Below are 19,547 nucleotides of genomic sequence, written 5' to 3'. Positions count from 1 at the left end.
AATTGGGGAACTACATACAGCATAATCATCAGCAAAATGCTATATTCCATTGATGAATATTGTGATTAAATGCTCCTACCTCTGATATATTTGTGTTAGACAATGCATCACATTCAATCTTCCTGTTTCCACAAATCTGTCCTGTGGGCAGAAGAGACACATAGATATTAAACTCAAATGTGGCTAATAATTTTTGAAAAATCCCAACCATGTATTGTTTCTGAACAAACCTGAGCTATGCACTTGAAAGTGTTGAATATCACTAGCCAAAGTAAGAAGTGAAAACATTCCTTACATTTCCCAATCTCCTCAGATACAACACAATTAGCATCATGCTGTGTAATTTTCATCTTTCTGGGGGAATTTGAAATCTGGTCATTGTGCACAAATTTCTTCAAAGTTGTGCCTCATTCTAAATTTCCAACCTTCTGTTCATTCTGTCTTTTCATTCTTACCTTATTTTTAACCAAAACTATTCATCAACAATATAGCCTGATTTTATGAGCATCAGTGCGCAAGTCTGACATCAAAGCTTGTGCCTGCATGCTGTTTTACATTAGATTCAAGAATGCCAAAGAAAATAAGTATGGCTTGATCTTGAATTCACAACACTGTTTAACTGGTTGTTGCAAGTATGCTCTAATAAAAACATTTAAGATCATGTCTTTGAAATTTAATTTACAAAGACTCTGAAGAGCAGCATGGTATCCAAATTTCAAAGGTAACAGCTTCAGATGTATTACTTAGTGATTCATAAGGGTGACAGTGTGGCACGTCTGGTAGAGCTGCTGCCTCACAATGCCAAAGACCCACTTACGATCCTGACCATGGGTGTTGTCTGTATGGAGTTTACCTGTGATTGTGTGGGTTTCCTCTGGGTGCACCAGTTTTCTCCCACATCTCAAAGACGTGCGGGTTTGTACGTTAATTGGTCTCCGTAAATTGCACCTCGTGTGTAGGTAGCGGATGAGAAAGTAGTATAACATAGAACTACTATGAATGGGTGATCAATGGTCAGCATGGACTCGGCGGGCCAAAGGGCCTATTTCCATGCTGTATCTCTAAACTAAACTAAATTATTTGTTGCAAAAAAATTATAGATTTTTAATGTCATTTTGAAATGTCAAGAAATTATGCTTAAGCATGAGGTTGAATAGATGGTAGAGAAGAAACAATTTACACTGTGAGATCCCATTTTGTGCACACGATGTGATTTGGTGTCTTCAAAAAATCTTTGAAACTTGTGTTTGCTCAGTTCATCTTTCAGGAAACTGTTTTTCGATTTTAAATATGAAGAAAATAATGAACAGGCAACATAGCATTCGTCTTTCATATGAACATCTGTGAAACTGCTAACACTGGGGTAAAAATGCCTGAAAGAAACTCACACCGTTCAAAGAAGAACCAAGCTCTCACGTATCACCAGGCTTGGCCAATATCAGTCAGAAAATGTTAATGATAATTTTAATAACCCTGCAAAATGCCAATCAAATTCAGACAATACATTATATACAGGTTTGAAGTGAGAATTGACCAATGAGTGATTTTAAGCTGCATCTATAAAAATATAATTCATACTAAAGTGCCAAAATAAGCCAGTCTATTTCAGCTGGTTATAGGGATGTTTGTGGAATATGTACCATTCTGCATACAGGAAAAGTCAAAGAAAGACATGCTCTTTTGGGATTAATAACATTCAGTGTAGTTGTTTGAAATGTTTCAGCAAACATAGGTTTAAACTCAAAGATGCACAAGTGTGCTCTTCTGCTTTGTGTTCCAGATGTCCAACATGCATATTTTATAAGGTAAAATTAAAGGACATGAAACATACATTGTCAGCAATTACTCAAATTCCATGATATGACACATCTTATGTGGTTTTGTTTCGTCTACAAGCCAATCACATAGGTGAAGCAGAGAACTAGGAGCTGAGGTGGAGCTGCATTTAACAAGCCTTCACTAGTCTCCCAGTGGGCATCATCATTACTTGTGTCATCGAGTCTCTGTCTCCACCCAGTCACACACATACCCAGTGTTCTTTCCATCCCTCCTTCTTTTAGATTTTAGAGATACAGCGCGGAAATGGGCCTATCGGACCACCGAGTCCGCACCGACCAGCAATCCCCACACGAGCACCATCCCACACACACTAGGGACAATTTTACACATACACCAAGCCAATTAACCTACATAGCTATACGTCTTTGGAGTGTGAGAGGAAACCGAAGATCTCGAAGAAAACCCACACGGTCATGGGGTGAAAATACAAACACCATACAGACAGCACCCGTAGTCAGGATCGAACCTGGGTTCCGGGCACTGCAAAGTGCTGTAAGGCAGCAACTCTTCCGCTGCGCCACCGTGCCACCAATGTTCTCTGCCATGCCTGGTTACTTTCCTCATTCTGATCTGAAACATTAGCTCTCACCAAAGAAGCTGCCTGCCTGCCGAATCTTTCCAGCATTCCTGTTCTAATCTCTAAATGAGATTATGGTTTGGAACACAGCCCTCTATATCCTAATTTTGTTAAGCGTCAATCGGAATCAATTACAATTTATGTACTTTAATAAAAAAAATTGAACAATATATTTTATGGTTAAAATGTTTTAAACTCACCATTAAATTTAACAGATTCATTACGTTTTGCATTTTTGGCACAATGTTTAAAGGAAGACATTGCAGTGTTTGCAAATACAGGCTCTCCATCTCTGCAAAATAAAAAAAAGATGCTTAAAATATGTAAAGAATCAACTGAAGAATATTATTCAGAAACAAAACTTTCAATTATACTTAAAATGACACAAAGTGCTGAGTTGCTCCAGCATTTTGTGTCCTTTTTATAACCAGCAACTGCGGTTCTTTGTTTCTACATTTCAATGATACTTTGTATGTTCACAAAAATGCTAGAGAAACTCAGCAGGTGCAGCAGCATCTATGGAGTGAAGGAAATAGGTAACGTTTCGGGCCGAAACCCTTCAGAAGTCTGAAGAAGGGGTTCGGCCCAAAACGTTACCTATTTCCTTCACTCCGTAGATGCTGCTGCCTCCCCTGAGTTTCTCCAACATTTTTGTGTACCTTCGATTTTCCAGCATCTGCAGTTCCTTCTTAAATACTTTGTATGTTACCTTAACTTGAAAATACAACAATCAATTCACCTTTTATGGGAGCTGAATAATATTGTATATATATGGCACGTACAACACAACTCTCACTGATAATGTGCTTTTCCACAACACATTTTGTGCCTCTGGAATGCCTCTGGAATATTTTGAAGTATAAATAACGACAGTAAAGTGCGCACATTTAGGAGTTACAGCTGCCAGAAATGTTTCAATTATATGAAATGTGTGAAATTTATGTTAAAACACCAAATACGCAGCATCACTCAATTCCTCGTTCATTCATCTCCGAGGCTCTGCACACAATCTGAGACTAGTGATCAGATAACATCGAGGAGCAATTGGGTAGTGGTGAACTGTGTGTATATATGGGGGATAGTGAACTGATGTTGACAGAAGTGGGGGAAGGAAACCAGCAACATTTTGCCGAGGGGATGGATGTGTTTGTTGGAATGTGGCAGAGTGGGACAAGGGTGAAGACCTGGGTGGTCAGGCTAATTCATGCTGGAAATTCATACAGATGTTCAAGACAACAGCAGAAGAGCTTATTGAAATGTCTGACTGAAAAGCAGGCTGGGAAAAGCAGTGCAATTTACAATACAGCTGAGGATTGTAAAGTAATATATTTTACTGAAGTTACCGAGTGGTAGAGATATCAAGCAAAAATACTCATTTAGGATAATGGCAATGCAGACATTATAAGCCGAATGTAGACACAAAATGCTGGAGTAACTCAGCGGGATAGGCAGCATCTCTGGAGAGAAGGAATGGGCGACGTTTCGGGTCGAGACGCTTCTTCAGACCCCATGGGAATGGCTGGCTTCTATTCTAAAAACTGCTATGTTCTACAGGTTGCTTCAAAAGAGATAAAGAGTACAACATTCATAATGGTCTTGATAGAAGAGATGCAGAATTGACCTTTCCCTTGAACCAGAGAGTTAGAGCCTCTAAATAAGATGTTGACCATTTGGAAGGAAATTAGAAGGAATTTCTTTACCCTGGTGTAGAATTTGGAATGTACTACCTCAAAGAGTTTGTATGTTCTCTCTGTGATCGCATGCGTTTTGTCCGGGTGCTCCCAGTTTGTAGGTTAAATGTCTTCTGTAAATTGTCCCTAATGTGTAGGATAGTACTCATGTAGGAGCAATTGTTGGTCGGTTTGGACTTGGTGGGCCAAGGGACCACTTTCCACACTGTATCTCTAAAACTAAAAATTAAATCTGAGAAGGTTGATCAATACTGTCAATCAACCTGCGAGTGCCTCAATCAGACATAAGTGAATAGATTTAAGATTAATCCGTGACAATTATTAGAAAAAATAAAGCAATTGGTAAATGCTTTGGGTACTATTACTGGACACGAAATTACACATACATAAGACTTAAATTATTCCAAAAGATTAAAAAAACTGAATATGAAATATAAATTATTATAGAGCTCTGACAATAAGCAATACTGAAATCAAGCAAAGAAACAATAAAATTGTTACAGTGCACTGTGTAAAGCTGCATGGTGCAACAATATGATGTAACTAAATTCCAAGGTACCTGGTGGCTTTTAAGATGATGGCAGGACTTGCATTTTGAAGAGTTCTGCTTGCCTCAATAGCTGTCATTCCATATGTGCTAACCCCATTAATATGATGGATAAGGTCCAATGGTTGCAGACTTCCTTCTGTATCAGCTGCTGAACCTGGAGCAATGCCACTTATGTAAACTGTCTGATATGGTGTATCACTGCCTCCTGCCAGAGAAAGACCTACACAAGACATTTATTCAGATTCAGAAATGGATCAATTGTTAAGCCTTTTCCAAGCAACAACTTGGAATTACACTCCGCTGTATTTAAAAAATAAATAAATACATTATTCAGTATATTGAGCAAATAAATGTGGATAATTTTGATTGTGCAACACAAAAGATGAAATTGAAACTACAACCTGTTTTACATGGAGACTCAAGAGACTACAAATGCTGCAATCTTTATCAAAAACAAGATGCTGGGGGAATTCTACAGGCCATGCAGCAAATGCACAGGGAAATGGACAGACAACAATTTGGGTCGGGATCCATCTTCTGACTTGGAACATCATCTGTCATTTCCCTCCACAGATACTGTACTGCCTGACCTACTGAATTCCTCCAGTACTTTGAATTTTGAGCCAGTTTACACACCATTGACATTCATTTCTGCTGAATTAAAAATGATCACAATGGGTTTCATTTTACATCGATAATTCTTCTATTTTTCTCTCGAGTCACGCTACAAGAATCTTTCTTATTTTTGTGCATCATCTTAATAAATCCTTGTCAAAAATTGAAAGACCTGGCTCTAACAGCATGATAAATTAATGCTAGACTCTCTTTAAATTGATACAGGCCTGCAGCCCGCGACTTTATTACACAACAGTTTTAGCATAAGGTGATTGGGAGTTAGGTGTGGCCGATGCTGCTGAAAATTGGTAAAACCTTTTAAGTAGAGATAGTTACTCTGGTGGTAGGCAACTGCAAAAACTAAATAACTGATTATCTGACACTAACAATTACTTTTTTCTTGCTGGAGTAACTTGTCCACAAATCCAGAAAGGGTACTGCCAATATTGTCACCGGGTTTCCTTTCCACCATTTAGAAAATATGCTGTCCATCACAGGAAAGGGCAGAATCAAAAAGGTGGGTGATAAATCACACAAGATGACCTGCTTGGCAGGGTTTCTCCAGATCACTTCCTCCTCTTAGACCCTTTGCTATTGCAACTTACATATGCTACATAAAAAACTGGCTGGTTTATACTATTAGAAACCACTCCTTTCAAATAACCCCTTTCTCCCATCACCTACTCATGTCACCTCTCCACAATCTTTTATCTCAGGAGAAGAAAGAAAAAGGAAACCTCTGTCCAACCTGAGGGAAAATGGAACAACACTTTTGAAAATTCTGTTGTCCAATCTCAGCTTCTTAAGGAATAGCTGAAAGATTGGTTCCTCTTGTAATCTAGAGATGTAGCTGGAAGGATAGTCTTCCTGTGACAAACCTCTGAGAAAGATGTGCAGGAGTGAAGCCAGTGAGGTAGAATGGAGGATTGGTAACAGGCTTCTTCAGCTCAACTAAAAATGTGCGTCAGCAAGCCTGCATAAAATAGCTCGGAATGCAGTTGCATCCAGCTTCAAACAGAGTCAATGCTTTGCCTGGCGCACTAATTTGTATTCATTTTGGTATAAACTTGGCTCTGATGGCCACTCAATGGGGACTGCAGTGTCAACATTATGTCTGCACTCCAGCTTTGCATGAGAACAAGGAAGTGCTAAGGAACAGTCCTAATGTAGTCCTTGGGTCAACGAGAGAGATGCCTCCAGTCCTCTTTTGGGATGACAGAGTGCTAGCTCCAATAATAACCACTTCACCCATGACAGCTAGGTTACAATGTCCTGCTCAGTGGTCCACTGCTTCCTATAGGGAAATGTCCCAGGAGATTTAGGTTGTCTATCTCTGGGATGCTGGCCAATGTTTTATGGAGTTAGAAATTGAATTTGTTCTTGGCCTCATTAGAGGCTCCCAGGTTTGTGACATATATCCCAAATACCATAGTGTATCAGATCCACATAAAGTGCGAGTTGTAAAATCACAAGGTATTCACTTATCCCATACTGGAATAACAAGACTTGTTTACTTTTGGTCCCAAAACCCAGTCCATGAAAATGGTGCAGCTCTTCCAGATTAGTTTCCCAGGCACACCCACTGCTTATTTCTTTGAAATGTTCGAGCATCCAAGTTACTCTGCTACACAGTGGAAGGACTTTGAGATCAGTCATTGTTGTGAATGTCCAACAGGTCCTCCGGTTTGAGTGAAGTTTGCCAGCATGAGACTGCCTTTAAGCGCACCAGTTACCACATGGATTTTATAGAGCAAAGTGTTGGCCCAGGGGAAGGATGAGGGGTGGTGGAGGATTATAGATGACTGGAAACCACATTCTGCTGCACAGACACTAACATGCACGTAAATAGGTTAATGTACAGGTATATGCTTATTGTCACACAAGCACTCAAGGACACAGGCAGACTCAGATACAGAAGCCATTGTTCCCTTCTTTGTCCACCTGCTCCAGTGGTGGAGGAAGTAGCAGTAGCTTCTGAAGCAGGGGAGGAGTGTTGGAACGGAGTGGCAGGATTAAAAGAAGAGCGTTTGATGGAGAGTGGGAAGAGGTTAGAGAATATGGTTAAAATCAATGGTGGGTATGGAGACAATTAAGGCGTGTGAATTCAGGAATGGGTAGGGTCATTGGCTTACACAATGTTTAATGATAGACAGACATATTTCAATTATTTAATCTACGTTTTTTTAAATTCTGGATGTTTATAAATACAAATATTTCCAATAAATTCCAGTGGTGAAGATTGTACACAATTGGTCAGTGGAGGTCAAAGATCGACTTTCAAGAGAGAGCTAGATAGGGCTCTTAAAAATAGTCAGGGGATATGGGGAGAAGGCAGGAACGGGGTACTGATTGGGGATGATCAGCCATGATCACATTGAATGGCGGTGCTGGCTCAAAGGGCCAAATGGCCTACTCCTGCACCTATTGTCTATTGACTTTGCGACTGTTTGGTTCGCAGCCTGGGCAATGCCCAACAACTCAGCAATGGACGTGAACAAATATGCCGCGGTTGTTACAAACCTCATAAGGAAATGTGTGTATTCCCACTAAAACCATCCAGGTGTTCCCTAACCAGAAGCCTCTGACGAACCAGAAGGTCTGCAATCCACTGAGGACCAGATCTCGGGCATTCATGTTTGGTGATACAGGGCCATGGAAGATGTCCAGCTACGATCTCGAGAAGACCATCGGGAAAGTGCAGAGACACTTTTGGTCTAAACCGGAAGATTAGACAAACGTTCGGCAGCAGTGTCAGGGCTTGAACACCACTAATTCCAATTAAGGTGAAACAACGTAGTTCAAGTGACAGTAATGCATGACTCTTGGACGAGCTCTAAACCTACTGGCAATCTCAAGGAATTGGGTCTTTGCTCATCCCTATGCAATCTCAATCAGTACAAATTGGCAACACTTTCTCCTTGACGACCATCAGCACAGGAGCACCTCATGGCTGCATGTTCAGTTTCCTGCACCACTCACTCTATACTCACGGCTGTTTACATTTGCCAACAACAGCACTGTTGTTGACGATGAAGGGGATGGTGAGTCAGATGAAGGGAGGGAGATTGGAAATCTGATTGAATGGTGCCAGAACAATAACTATGCTCTCAACCTTTGCAAGACCAAAGAGCTAATTGTTGACTTTTAAAGAGTGAAGCCAAAGATCCTTCATCAACAGGACTGCAGTAGAGAGAGAGAGTTAAGTTCTATGGTGTGCATAATTCTGAAGATCTGGGCCCAGCACATTAATGCAATCACAATGAAAGCACAGCAATGCCTCTATTTCCTCAAAAGTTTGAGGAGATGTCTCCAGGTACTCTAGCGGACTTATAACAGTGTACAGTGGAGAGCATCCTGACAGGTTGCATCACAGCCTGGTTCATTAACCCGAACAAACTCAAAGAAGGTTGCAGAAAGTGGTGAATATTGCCCAGTCCATCACAGATATTGACCTCCCCATCATTTAAGTGATCTACAGGAAGTGCTGTCTCAAAGACCCACATTATCCTGGCCATTCTCGCAACGCACTGCTACCATTGGGAAGAAGGTACAGGAGTCAGAGAATCATGACCTCAAGATACAGGAACTGCTTCTTCCCACCTGAACTACAATGTACAAACCTAATCACATCTATACTTCAGCACCAATCTACTATGGACTTTGTTTAGGTTACACTATGTACACTATGTACTTCAGTTTATCAAAGAGCCCCTTGCCCTTTGATTCCCAGTATGCTACTGATCTTATTCAGCATTTCCCTAGCTGTTGTTATCTGATTGCCCTTGGCCTACTTCACTCCAAGTATCGATTCAAGAGTCAAATTTGTACTTCAGCTGTGGGACGAAAGTTTACAACATATACATAGAAACATAGAAATTAGGTGCAGGAGTAGGCCATTCGGCCCTTCGAGCCTGCACCACCATTCAATATGATCATGGCTGATCATCCAACTCAGTATCCCGTACCTGCCTTCTCTCCATACCCTCTGATCCCCTTAGCCACAAGGGCCACATCTAACTCCCTCTTAAATATAGCCAATGAACTGGCCTCGACTACCCTCTGTGGCAGGGAGTTCCAGAGATTCACCACTCTCTGTGTGAAAAAAGTTCTTCTCATCTCGGTTTTAAAGGATTTCCCCCTTATCCTTAAGCTGTGACCCCTTGTCCTGGACTTCCCCAACATCGGGAGCAATCTTCCTGCATCTAGCCTGTCCAACCCCTTAAGAATGTTGTAAGTTTCTATAAGATCCCCTCTCAATCTCCTAAATTCTAGAGAGTATAAACCAAGTCTATCCAGTCTTTCTTCATAAGACAGTCCTGACATCCCAGGAATCAGTCTGGTGAACCTTCTCTGCACTCCCTCTATGGCAATAATGTCCTTCCTCAGATTTGGAGACCAAAACTGTACGCAATAATCCAGGTGTGGTCTCACCAAGACCCTGTACAACTGCAGTAGAACCTCCCTGCTCCTATACTCAAATCCTTTTGCTATGAAAGCTAACATACCATTCGCTTTCTTCACTGCCTGCTGCACCTGCATGCCCACTTTCAATGACTGGTGTACCATGACACCCAGGTCTCGCTGCATCTCCCCTTTTCCTAGTCGGCCACCATTTAGATAATAGTCTGCTTTCCTGTTTTTGCCACCAAAATGGATAACCTCACATTTATCCACATTATACTGCATCTGCCAAACATTTGCCCACTCACCCAGCCTATCCAAGTCACCTTGCAGTCTCCTAGCATCCTCCTCACAGCTAACACTGCCCCCCAGCTTAGTGTCATCCGCAAACTTGGAGATATTGCCTTCAATTCCCTCATCCAGATCATTAATATATATTGTAAATAGCTGGGGTCCCAGCACTGAGCCTTGCGGTACCCCACTAGTCACTGCCTGCCATTGTGAAAAGGACCCGTTTACTCCTACTCTTTGCTTCCTGTTTGCCAGCCAGTTCTCTATCCACATCAATACTGAACCCCCAATGCCGTGTGCTATAAGTTTGTAAACTAATCTCTTATGTGGGACCTTGTCGAAAGCCTTCTGGAAGTCCAGATACACCACATCCACTGGTTCTCCCCTATCCACGCTACTAGTTACATCCTCGAAAAATTCTATAAGATTCGTCAGACATGATTTACCTTTTGTAAATCCATGCTGACTTTGTCCAATGATTTCACCACTTTCCAAATGTGCTGCTATCCCATCTTTAATAACTGACTAGCAGTTTCCCCACTACCGATGTTAGACTAACTGGTCTGTAATTCCCCGTTTTCTCTCTCCCTCCCTTCTTAAAAAGTGGGGTTACGTTTGCTACCCGCCAATCCTCAGGAACTACTCCAGAATCTAAAGAGTTTTGAAAGATTATTACTAATGCATCCACTATTTCTGGAGCTACTTCCTTAAGTACTCTGGGATGCAGCCTATCTGGCCCTGGGGATTTATCGGCCTTTAATCCATTTAATTTACCCAACACCACTTCCCGGCTAACCTGGATTTCACTCAATTCCTCCAACTCCTTTGACCCGCGGTCCCCTGCTATTTCCGGCAGATTATTTATGTCTTCCTTAGTGAAGACGGAACCAAAGTAGTTATTTAATTGGTCCGCCATATCCTTGTTCCCCATGATCAACTCACCCGTTTCTGACTGCAAGGGGCCTACATTTGTTTTAACTAATCTCTTTCTTTTCACATATCTATAAAAACTTTTGCAGTCAGTTTTTATGTTCCCTGCCAGTTTTCTTTCATAATCTATTTTTCCTTTCCTAATTAAGCCCTTTGTCCTCCTCTGCTGGTCTCTGAATTTCTCCCAGTCCTCCGGTATGCTGCTTTTTCTGGCTAATTTGTACGCATCATCCTTCGCTTTGATACTATCCCTGATTTCCCTTGTTATCCACGGATGCACTACCTTCCCTGATTTATTCTTTTGCCAAACTGGGATGAACAATTTTTGTAGTTCATCCATGCATAATACATCAATGTTCGTTAAATGCCAGACATGCTTTAATACAATTTAAAGTCTTACATAGATTACACTACTCTAAAATATAACTAAATAGAATCTTCCCACAAATCTCTCCTATTTGTGATAAATGTCTACATCTAGATGCTAATTTAACACATACGTTTGCAAATTGTATAAAAATTAAACATTTCTGGACTGATATTTTTGAAATAATTTCAGAAGATATTAATACAAAACTGGATCCAAACTCAAAATTAATAATACTTGGAATATCAGAGCAAAGTTTAACATTTACAACAAGCCAAAGAAATTTCCTCGACTACAGTATAATAACCGGGAAAAAATTAATATTAAAATTTTGGAAAGGCCCTACGACCCCCACAATTAAAATGTGGATTGTGGAAATGTCGGAGACCCTATATCTAGAAAGAATTAGAGTTGTCTTAATGGACAAACAAGAACTTTTTGATAAAATATGGGCTCCATTCATTAATTATCTGACGGGATAGATTGGCCCGGCACGAAAACCCAACTGAAACTTGAACTCAGGATTAGATGAAAAGTCATACTTTATAATCTACGAACCTATCTCCAATGACGTATTATAAGTAATCCATTCCACCTTTTTTGTTTTTTTTGATATTTGTAACTTTTCTCTCTCTTTCTCTCTTTTTCTATATAAAAAAAAAACACTAGAAGTAGAAGTAATCGACAATTGAAAATTTTAATAATGTATGATTGATGTATATGAAAAGTTTTTTTACTATAATATGCAACTATACTTTATAATATGTCTACTAATAAAAAAAATAAAAATAAAAAAAATAAAAAAATTTGTACTTCAGTTTGTACTATTATGTTCTTGTTACCAAGTATTACTGATAATTTATTGTATTATTGTGTATTATTTGCTGTTGTTGCGTTAATGTGTTTTTAAAGCTGCTGCATGTAAGAATTACATAGTTCTATTCCTGGTGCATGTCGCAAATAAACACACTTGACTCTTGAATCGATACTTGGAGTGAAGCAGGCCAAGGGCAATCAGATAACAACAGCTAGGGAAATGCTGAATAAAATCAGTAGCATACTGGGAATCAAAGGGCAAGGGGCTCTTTGATAAGTCCCTTGTCCACAGCTGGTGGTTGATCCTGCCTAGAGCATGTTTCCTTTCTGTGCCTGTTCCACATTAGCCTGTCCAGGTGATTGTCCTTTGTGATGGAGCAAAGCCTCTTGTGAGATGTTGTTGAAATCACATGCTGGAAAAGCCAATGTCACAGAAGTTCAAGGGGTTTAGTGAGTTTGAGAGTCACAGGCAGTACCAGTCAGTCCTTGTACAATGCTCGAACTGTGACTGCAGCAGATGAAACATATACTTAGCAGATGAAACCATAACACTTAATACTCTGGGTACAATTCTGAAATCTGATGCTGTCTGCCGAGAGATTTCAAGCTCCCCAGTGACCACAAGAGTTTCCCTGATCCCCATTAACAAATTGGCCACTGTTACTGTAAATTCCCCTTTTGTGGGTGGATGGGAGAAATCATAGGATTATGTGGAGAATAAATGACAAGGAAATTAGTGGCGAACAGGATTGCTCTGTGAATCTGTACAGACTTGATAAGATTAATTACTTCCTTCTGCATCATATGACAATAAATTCTCTTGACTTGACTTGATCATAATGAAATATGGAAATATGAAATATGGAAATATGAAATAGAAATCTTGCATAATATTGCTTTTCACTATCGTACAATTCCACCAGTTGCTTGTTCTCTCTCCTGTATACCTTTACTGCTCCAATTCAGCTTCAAACACCGTAAAGCTTTTAAGTGAAAACAGAAAAAGTGTGCGGTACTGCCTTCCCTTAGTTAGAAAACATGCCCAAACAAAGAGAGCATAAGTTAACTAGCAGATAAAGTACTTTAAGTAAAGCAGCCTTATCTTCCTGTTGCAGTCCTGGATTACTGGGAAAATGTGTCATGTTGCAAGTCATTTAAATGGGGGGGGTTGCAGGGGCTGCCAAGGTTCACAAAGTGGTTGTAAAACGACCAAAGGGCGCTTGCATAATCATCTTGTACAGTATTTTTTAAATAATTCTGGCCTGTGCTCAGGATGTGCCAGGGGCAGCCAGGTACGATACAATGAACTGCACATTCTTCCTCTGAATGTATGTGCATTGTTTGATTATGATATGGTTTTTTTGGCGGCTGAAAAGAAGAAGAGTGACATCAAATTTCCAAGCAACTGGATCTACTTCATTTCCGTCATTATTCACTTTCTAATAAACTGCAAACTTCATTCAGAAAATAGACAGGCATTCCCCAACATACGTTTGCCTTTCAGGTGAACATAGAAACATAGAAAATAGGTGCAGGAGGAGGCCATTCGGCCCTTTGAGCCAGCACCGCCAGTCATTGTGATCATGGCTGATCGTCCCCTATCAATAACCCGTGCCTGCCTACTCCCCATATCCCTTGACTCCACTAGCCCCTAGAGCTCTATCTAACTCTCTCTTAAATCCATCCAGTGAGTTGGCCTCCACTGCCCTCTGTGGCAGGGAATTCCATAAATTCACAACTCTCTGGGTGAAAATGTTTTTTCTCACCTCAGTCTTAAATGACTTTCCCTTTATTCTAAGACTGTGGCCCCTGGTTCTGGACTCGCCCCACATTGGGAACATTTTTCCTGCATCTAGCTTGTCCAGTCCTTTTATAATTTTATATGTTTCTATAAGATCCCCCTCATCCTTCTAAACTCCAGTGAATACAAGCCTAGTCTTTTCAATCTTTCCTCGTATGACAGTCCTGCCATCCCAGGGATCAATCTCGTGAACCTACGCTGCACTGCCTCAATCACAAGGATGTCCTTCCTCAAATTAGGATGCCTAACATACAGTGTCATTGCGATAATACCTGGCAATAAAACATAGAAAATAGGTGCAGGAGTAGCCCATTCGGCCCTTCGAGCCAGCACCGTCATTCAATGTGATCATGGCTGATCATCCACAATCAGTACCCCGTTCCTGCCCATAACCCTTGATTCGGCTAGCCCTAAGAGCTCTATCTCACTCTCTTTTGAATGCATCCAGCGAATCGGCCTCCACTGCCTTCTGAGGCATTTAACTACTAATTTATTTTCGAAGTCACGCGAGTGACTACGTGAAGAGCCCGCCAGCCCGCATGCACATCAATACGCACATGGGGCGAGAGTCGGAACAGTTCGCAACTGCTCTGGCAGGTAAGTTCATTTTATTTTCAGTGGGCCGCTGTGGACAGCGGGCCCGGAGTAGCTGATGGAGGCGGCCGGTCTTGGGCCACTGTGGACGCTCCATTAGGAGCTAGATTCAATTTGTGGCTGCCGCCGTTGGAGCTCCGTATGGGAGCAGGCGGCCGAATTTGGAGGCCCCTGCGGAAGCTTCATAGGAGTTCGGTTTCGTTATTGCGGATGCCGGCTTGGTGCTCCAAACGGGAGCAGCCAGCCGGATTTTAGGCCAACGTGGAAGCTCCATTAGGAGTTGGGGCTGCCGGCGCGGCTAGGGAGCTCGCTGCTAAGATTAGCAGCAGACGGTAGTTTAAATTAGCCGCGGCTAGGTTTACGCTCGCTGCTAAAGATAACAGCACCCGGTGCTTTTGAAAATTAGCCGCGGCCAGGGCAACGAACGCTAGGTAAGCTCAGCTGCCATAGCGCCAAACATTTTAAAAACTTAGATGCTGCTGAGGCAGCATACGCTATAGACTATATAGTGTGTGCTCTATTTATAGGGGCATTTCGATATACTACAGATAGGTCTTTAATTGAAGTCAAAAATCCGAAGAACTGTTTAAGGCAGTTATAAATAGAGCTGGCAGTTTTTAATAGCGGTTGCTGTTCGGTCACGTTTGTGACCACCGCAGCAGATAGGACATTTATTATCCTACAACATATGGTGTAGTAAAATTTGACTTGCCATTACGGCACAGAATGGGGCTCCACTGGAGTGGGCGGCTGTTCGGAGGAACTCCATTGAGGCACCAGAAGGGAGCTCCTGGCTTGGGAAGCCTTTTTTCAGCTGTGTCTATTAGACACCTGTGGAGCAATACCTGGTGCAGGGTTGCATCATGATAATTTCCGCTCAGTAGAAGGGACTGTTGGAAATCTTTCATAAGAGACCCCAACCATGTGGATATCGACAAAGCAGTCGAATCTTTGATCCAAAGGGGCTATGCTTCTGTTTAATCATATGAACAAACTATGTTCCATATACCGGAGGCATTACAGACGGCTCCAGCTATTTGCCGGGTGACAACACCTGGCAGGGTTGCAGTATTTCTCCTACTCTGTCTAGCGGACTATCGGGAAGAGGTGACTCCGATTATAATGCCGGCTCATCCGAGTCATATGGGGACCAGATGCCTGAGGAAACAGCACTTGGTACAGGGTTGCGCTCTATTTCCTCCCTGAAATACTCCGTTGAGGCTCCAGAAGGGAGCAAGGACTCGGAGTCACTAGCAGGTGCAACCTATCTGGTAAGTATAATAAATAATGATGATTTATACCGACAGAGCGCCGATCTGCACAGCTAGTCCCGATACGGCTCCTAGAGGGAGCAGCTTGGCAAGCCCGAGTCGGGGCAAAGTCAAAGCCAAGTCTGTGGGACAAGTCCTGTCGGACGATTTGGGTCAAGGGAATTCTGTCCCCACATCTATGGCAGATGTGATTGGCTATTTGTCTCAATTGGAACATCTGATGAATCAGATGGTGGCACAAAAAATGCTCCGTGTTACGGAAGCATGCAAAGGCAGTTCGAGTCATATGCCTGAGGCAGCTCCTGGTTCAGGGTTGCAATATTCCTCCCACACCGATGAAAGGAGTGTTGGAGCTGGTGCCAAATAATATGCTCCATGTTACGGAGGCATGCACAGGCAGTTCAAGTCATCTGCCTGTAGCAACTCCTGGTTCAGGGTTGCACTATTCCTCCCACTCTAAGGGAGTGTTGGTCGGTGAGGTCGGTGGGGGTGCTGCAAGTCGGCGCCCTGTCAGCAGCGTGTCCGTTTTTTTCAACTTTTTTTGTTTTTTTAGTATGTTTTAAAGTATGTTTTTTGTGTTTCTTTGTGTGTTTTGTGTTGAGGGTGGTGTGGGGGGGTGAGGGGGAAACCGCTTCGGTCGCCTCCTCCATGGAGAGGCGACTTTTTCCAGGTCGCCTCCCCCGTGGCCTAACAGCAAGGATCGGCGCGGCCTTTCCTGGAGACGCGCCGGGGCTTCAGCGGCGGGCGCAGCGTGGACTCTCGGCGTGGAGCGGGCGAGTCCTCGCTGGGGCTCACCGGAGGGGAGTGCTCCATTTTGCTGGCCCACGGCAGCCTGAAGCCTGAAGCCGCGGTCTGCACAGCTCAAGCTGGCATGGCGTCTACAGCCCGGGATCCCTTGTGGGGGACCCGGGAGAAGAAGGAGCTTCCATCGGCCGGCCCGCGGCCTACTTCTACCGCAGGCCCGGCGTGAACTTACCATCACCCCTAGAGGGGAGCTTCTACCGCCGGTCCTACGGTCTGCGGTGCTTCTGGCTGCGGCGGGGACTTTAAATCTTCGACCTGCGGCCTACACCATCCTGAAGCCGCGGTCTCCGGTGGGGAAGAGCCGACTATGGACTGGCTCTGGACTCTTGTCCCGACCACGGGGGGAAATGGAGGAGGACTGGCCAATTTTTGTGCCTTCCACCACAGTGGATGTTTGTGTTACATTTTTATTGTGTATTGTGTGTTCTTTCTCATTGTATCGCTGCTGACATATTCATTTCACTTGCACTTTATGTGCAATGCGACGAATAAACCCGTATTGTATTGTATTGTATTGTTCAGTGTCCAGTATGGAGCTGACTCCGAACATGATTTGTGCCTGAAACCCATGCATTAATGCATGATGTACAAGAGACACATAGGAAGAGCTGCCTGTTCTTGCCTCTAAATTTGCAGTTCCCTCAGGGACGGGCAAGCCACCACAAGAGGAGTTGGCCAGCGGCATCAGCTATCTAACATCACACCAGCTGAAGAAATGGCAAGCATGGCAGACAGGGTCTGCATATAGAACTTCGCTGAAGCTCCAACAAGCAAATCCACCCGGGTTCAGAGACGCTGGCAGGTAAGGTCTCTTTATTAACCTCCGTAATACTCTGAAATGGAGCAGTCTGTCATCCCTGGTTTGGGTTTACTGGCAGCATGGGCTGTCTAGTATTTTTTCACTGTCTCTGGGATAGATCAGGTTGATGCAGAGACATTGGCAGGGTGCCTTGCATTGTAACTTCTGTAAGAACAGCTTGGTTACCCAGGTTCAGGGTAGACCATCATGGAACTGGCTGGCCATATTGACCAGGGAAGCACTGCCTCATCATCTGTGATTGAGGTTAACAGGCTGCTCAGTAGAATGAAGTAGTTGAAGTCTTCCTCAACACATGTTTAAATTTCTGTTCAGTTAGTAGAGTTGCAAGTTCATTGGAATCATCATTGCCATCCTCTCTGGGATAGGTAGCTACCAGCAGGAAGCTGGTCTGGCATATAATAATTTTATCTGACCTGCAGGTTTATGTTGTGAATCAACAATGCATTTATAATAATCTGTAGGTTCTCAAAACCAGTATTCCGGATTGAGTGGCGGGTTGAGGACATTGGGTTATGCACTCTGGCGACTTAGACAAGTAGTTTCAGTCAGAGGACTGCGAAGCAATTCCTAATTCAGGCTTGCATTATGCTAAGTTCCACTATGAGGTAGAACGCTGAGAATTCGTGGTTACTCTTATAGTCAAGAGTTGACAGGGAACTCGTATTCCCACATCAAAGGGAGACTGTGTTTTCAGCTCTAGTCATAAGGTTCTGATTATATGTTATCAGTGAAATGTATCAATAACTAGATAATGCATCTTCCGCTGTAAGAGAAGCCAAAACAATTTCCGACCTTATGGTCAATAGAGGAACAGTGGTTCCGAGGGGAATCAGTGGCATCTCATCGGAGGATGAGTAGTCTGGCCAAGAACTAGAGGGGTATATTTCTGATACTTCTCAAGATTACAGAAACATGGAGCATGCCGAATCAGGTTAGCATTTGGCTAATCTGATCATGTGTTTAGTTAAGTTTAAGATGGATGATTGGGTTTCTGCAATTTAACTGATTCAGAGAATCGATCTTGAAGATGCATATTTTGCCATATCTATACACATGAGGCACAGATTATCTGTGTTTAATAACAAAGCCAGTGGTGGAAACCAATGCTGCCCTAAGGGCATTGTGGCATTAAGTTTTAGATAACATGCAAAATTTTGCAGCTGATAAAACTTAAGGGTTATCAGTAGATACCTCTTGCGATATGAAGTATGAGGCAACATGAAATTTAATAGTGACAATTTTGCCTATTCATTCAGGCCATGGTAAGGCGGATGAAGCAACTCCTATTTACTCACTCACGAGTGATGGCTGGGGCAGCCTGTCTTCTCGGGCAGCTAGCTCTGCACGATTGTATGGGAAATTTGTGAACAAAATATGTGAGTTATTTTTTAAACGGAAGTAACAGAGGTTTTGTGTGGCTTTCAGTTTGAGCCTAGAGAAGCGTTTATGTGATAGTACAATTGACATTGCTTGTGCTGCTTTGTCATTCTCTATAGTACCAGAAGTGAGACAATAAATTATTGGTTATTCACTCACTGTTCACTAACGTTATGCAGGGTGTCTTTTATATGACCACTCTAATAGCCTACACTAATTGTAGTGTGCGATGTATATCAGTAAATTATTTTGCAAATATTCTTCTACTGTATTCCCAATGGGAGCAGTATTTTTAAGATGATTATGTTTCAGTAACTGATCTTGGGGTAGTTTGAAATGGGTATGATTGCGTACATTTGAAGTTGACAACATACCCACCAGAGCAGAGATTGGGGGTGCCATTAGGTATACAAGTGCACTGAGCTTGCTAGTACCTATGAGATGAAAGATAGTTTCTTTGTTGTTATTCAATAGTCTCAAGATATTGCTGATGGCTCATTAGCAGCCAATAGAATGGATAGTTCCCTTTCATCATACAGCAAGAGGCTTACATAGTGTATGTTAATAAATTATAAAATTTGGTTGAATATGTCTGAATATTTGCAGATAGAACTCTGCACAATGTTGCATGAGTAATTGTCCAACTCAAAGTCAATTGGGACTATGGTCCGGTTAAGAACATGTATGCAAGTTAGCATCATGGTATTGATAACCCATGTTTTTTCTACCATTAATGGTTCATCTGTTTAAGTGTTTCACACACAGATTGGGTTACTGCATGAAACCACAGAGCTTTGAAGACT

At 42.3% G+C, this 19,547-nt stretch overlaps 1 protein-coding gene across 6 annotated transcripts in view; it reads right to left on the bottom strand.

Moving 5' to 3' along the window:
• Nucleotides 1–19,547, bottom strand: part of ptpn13 (protein tyrosine phosphatase non-receptor type 13) — a 288,106-nt gene that overhangs the window by 38,388 nt on the left and 230,171 nt on the right. For all 6 annotated transcript variants that reach the window (XM_033024321.1, XM_033024313.1, XM_033024330.1 and 3 more), the window contains 3 exons: nt 4,667–4,877; nt 2,617–2,708; nt 80–141 (listed from right to left, as the gene is read on the bottom strand). In XM_033024321.1, the coding sequence (XP_032880212.1) occupies nt 80–141; nt 2,617–2,708; nt 4,667–4,877 (365 nt within the window). The remainder of the gene's footprint in view (nt 1–79; nt 142–2,616; nt 2,709–4,666; nt 4,878–19,547) is intronic.

The sequence above is a fragment of the Amblyraja radiata genome, chromosome 1, assembly GCF_010909765.2.
Source record: "Amblyraja radiata isolate CabotCenter1 chromosome 1, sAmbRad1.1.pri, whole genome shotgun sequence".
NCBI classification, from domain to species: Eukaryota; Metazoa; Chordata; class Chondrichthyes; order Rajiformes; family Rajidae; genus Amblyraja; species Amblyraja radiata.
Note: the sequence above shows the minus strand (reverse complement) of the source record. Positions and strands in the feature narration are given on the sequence as shown.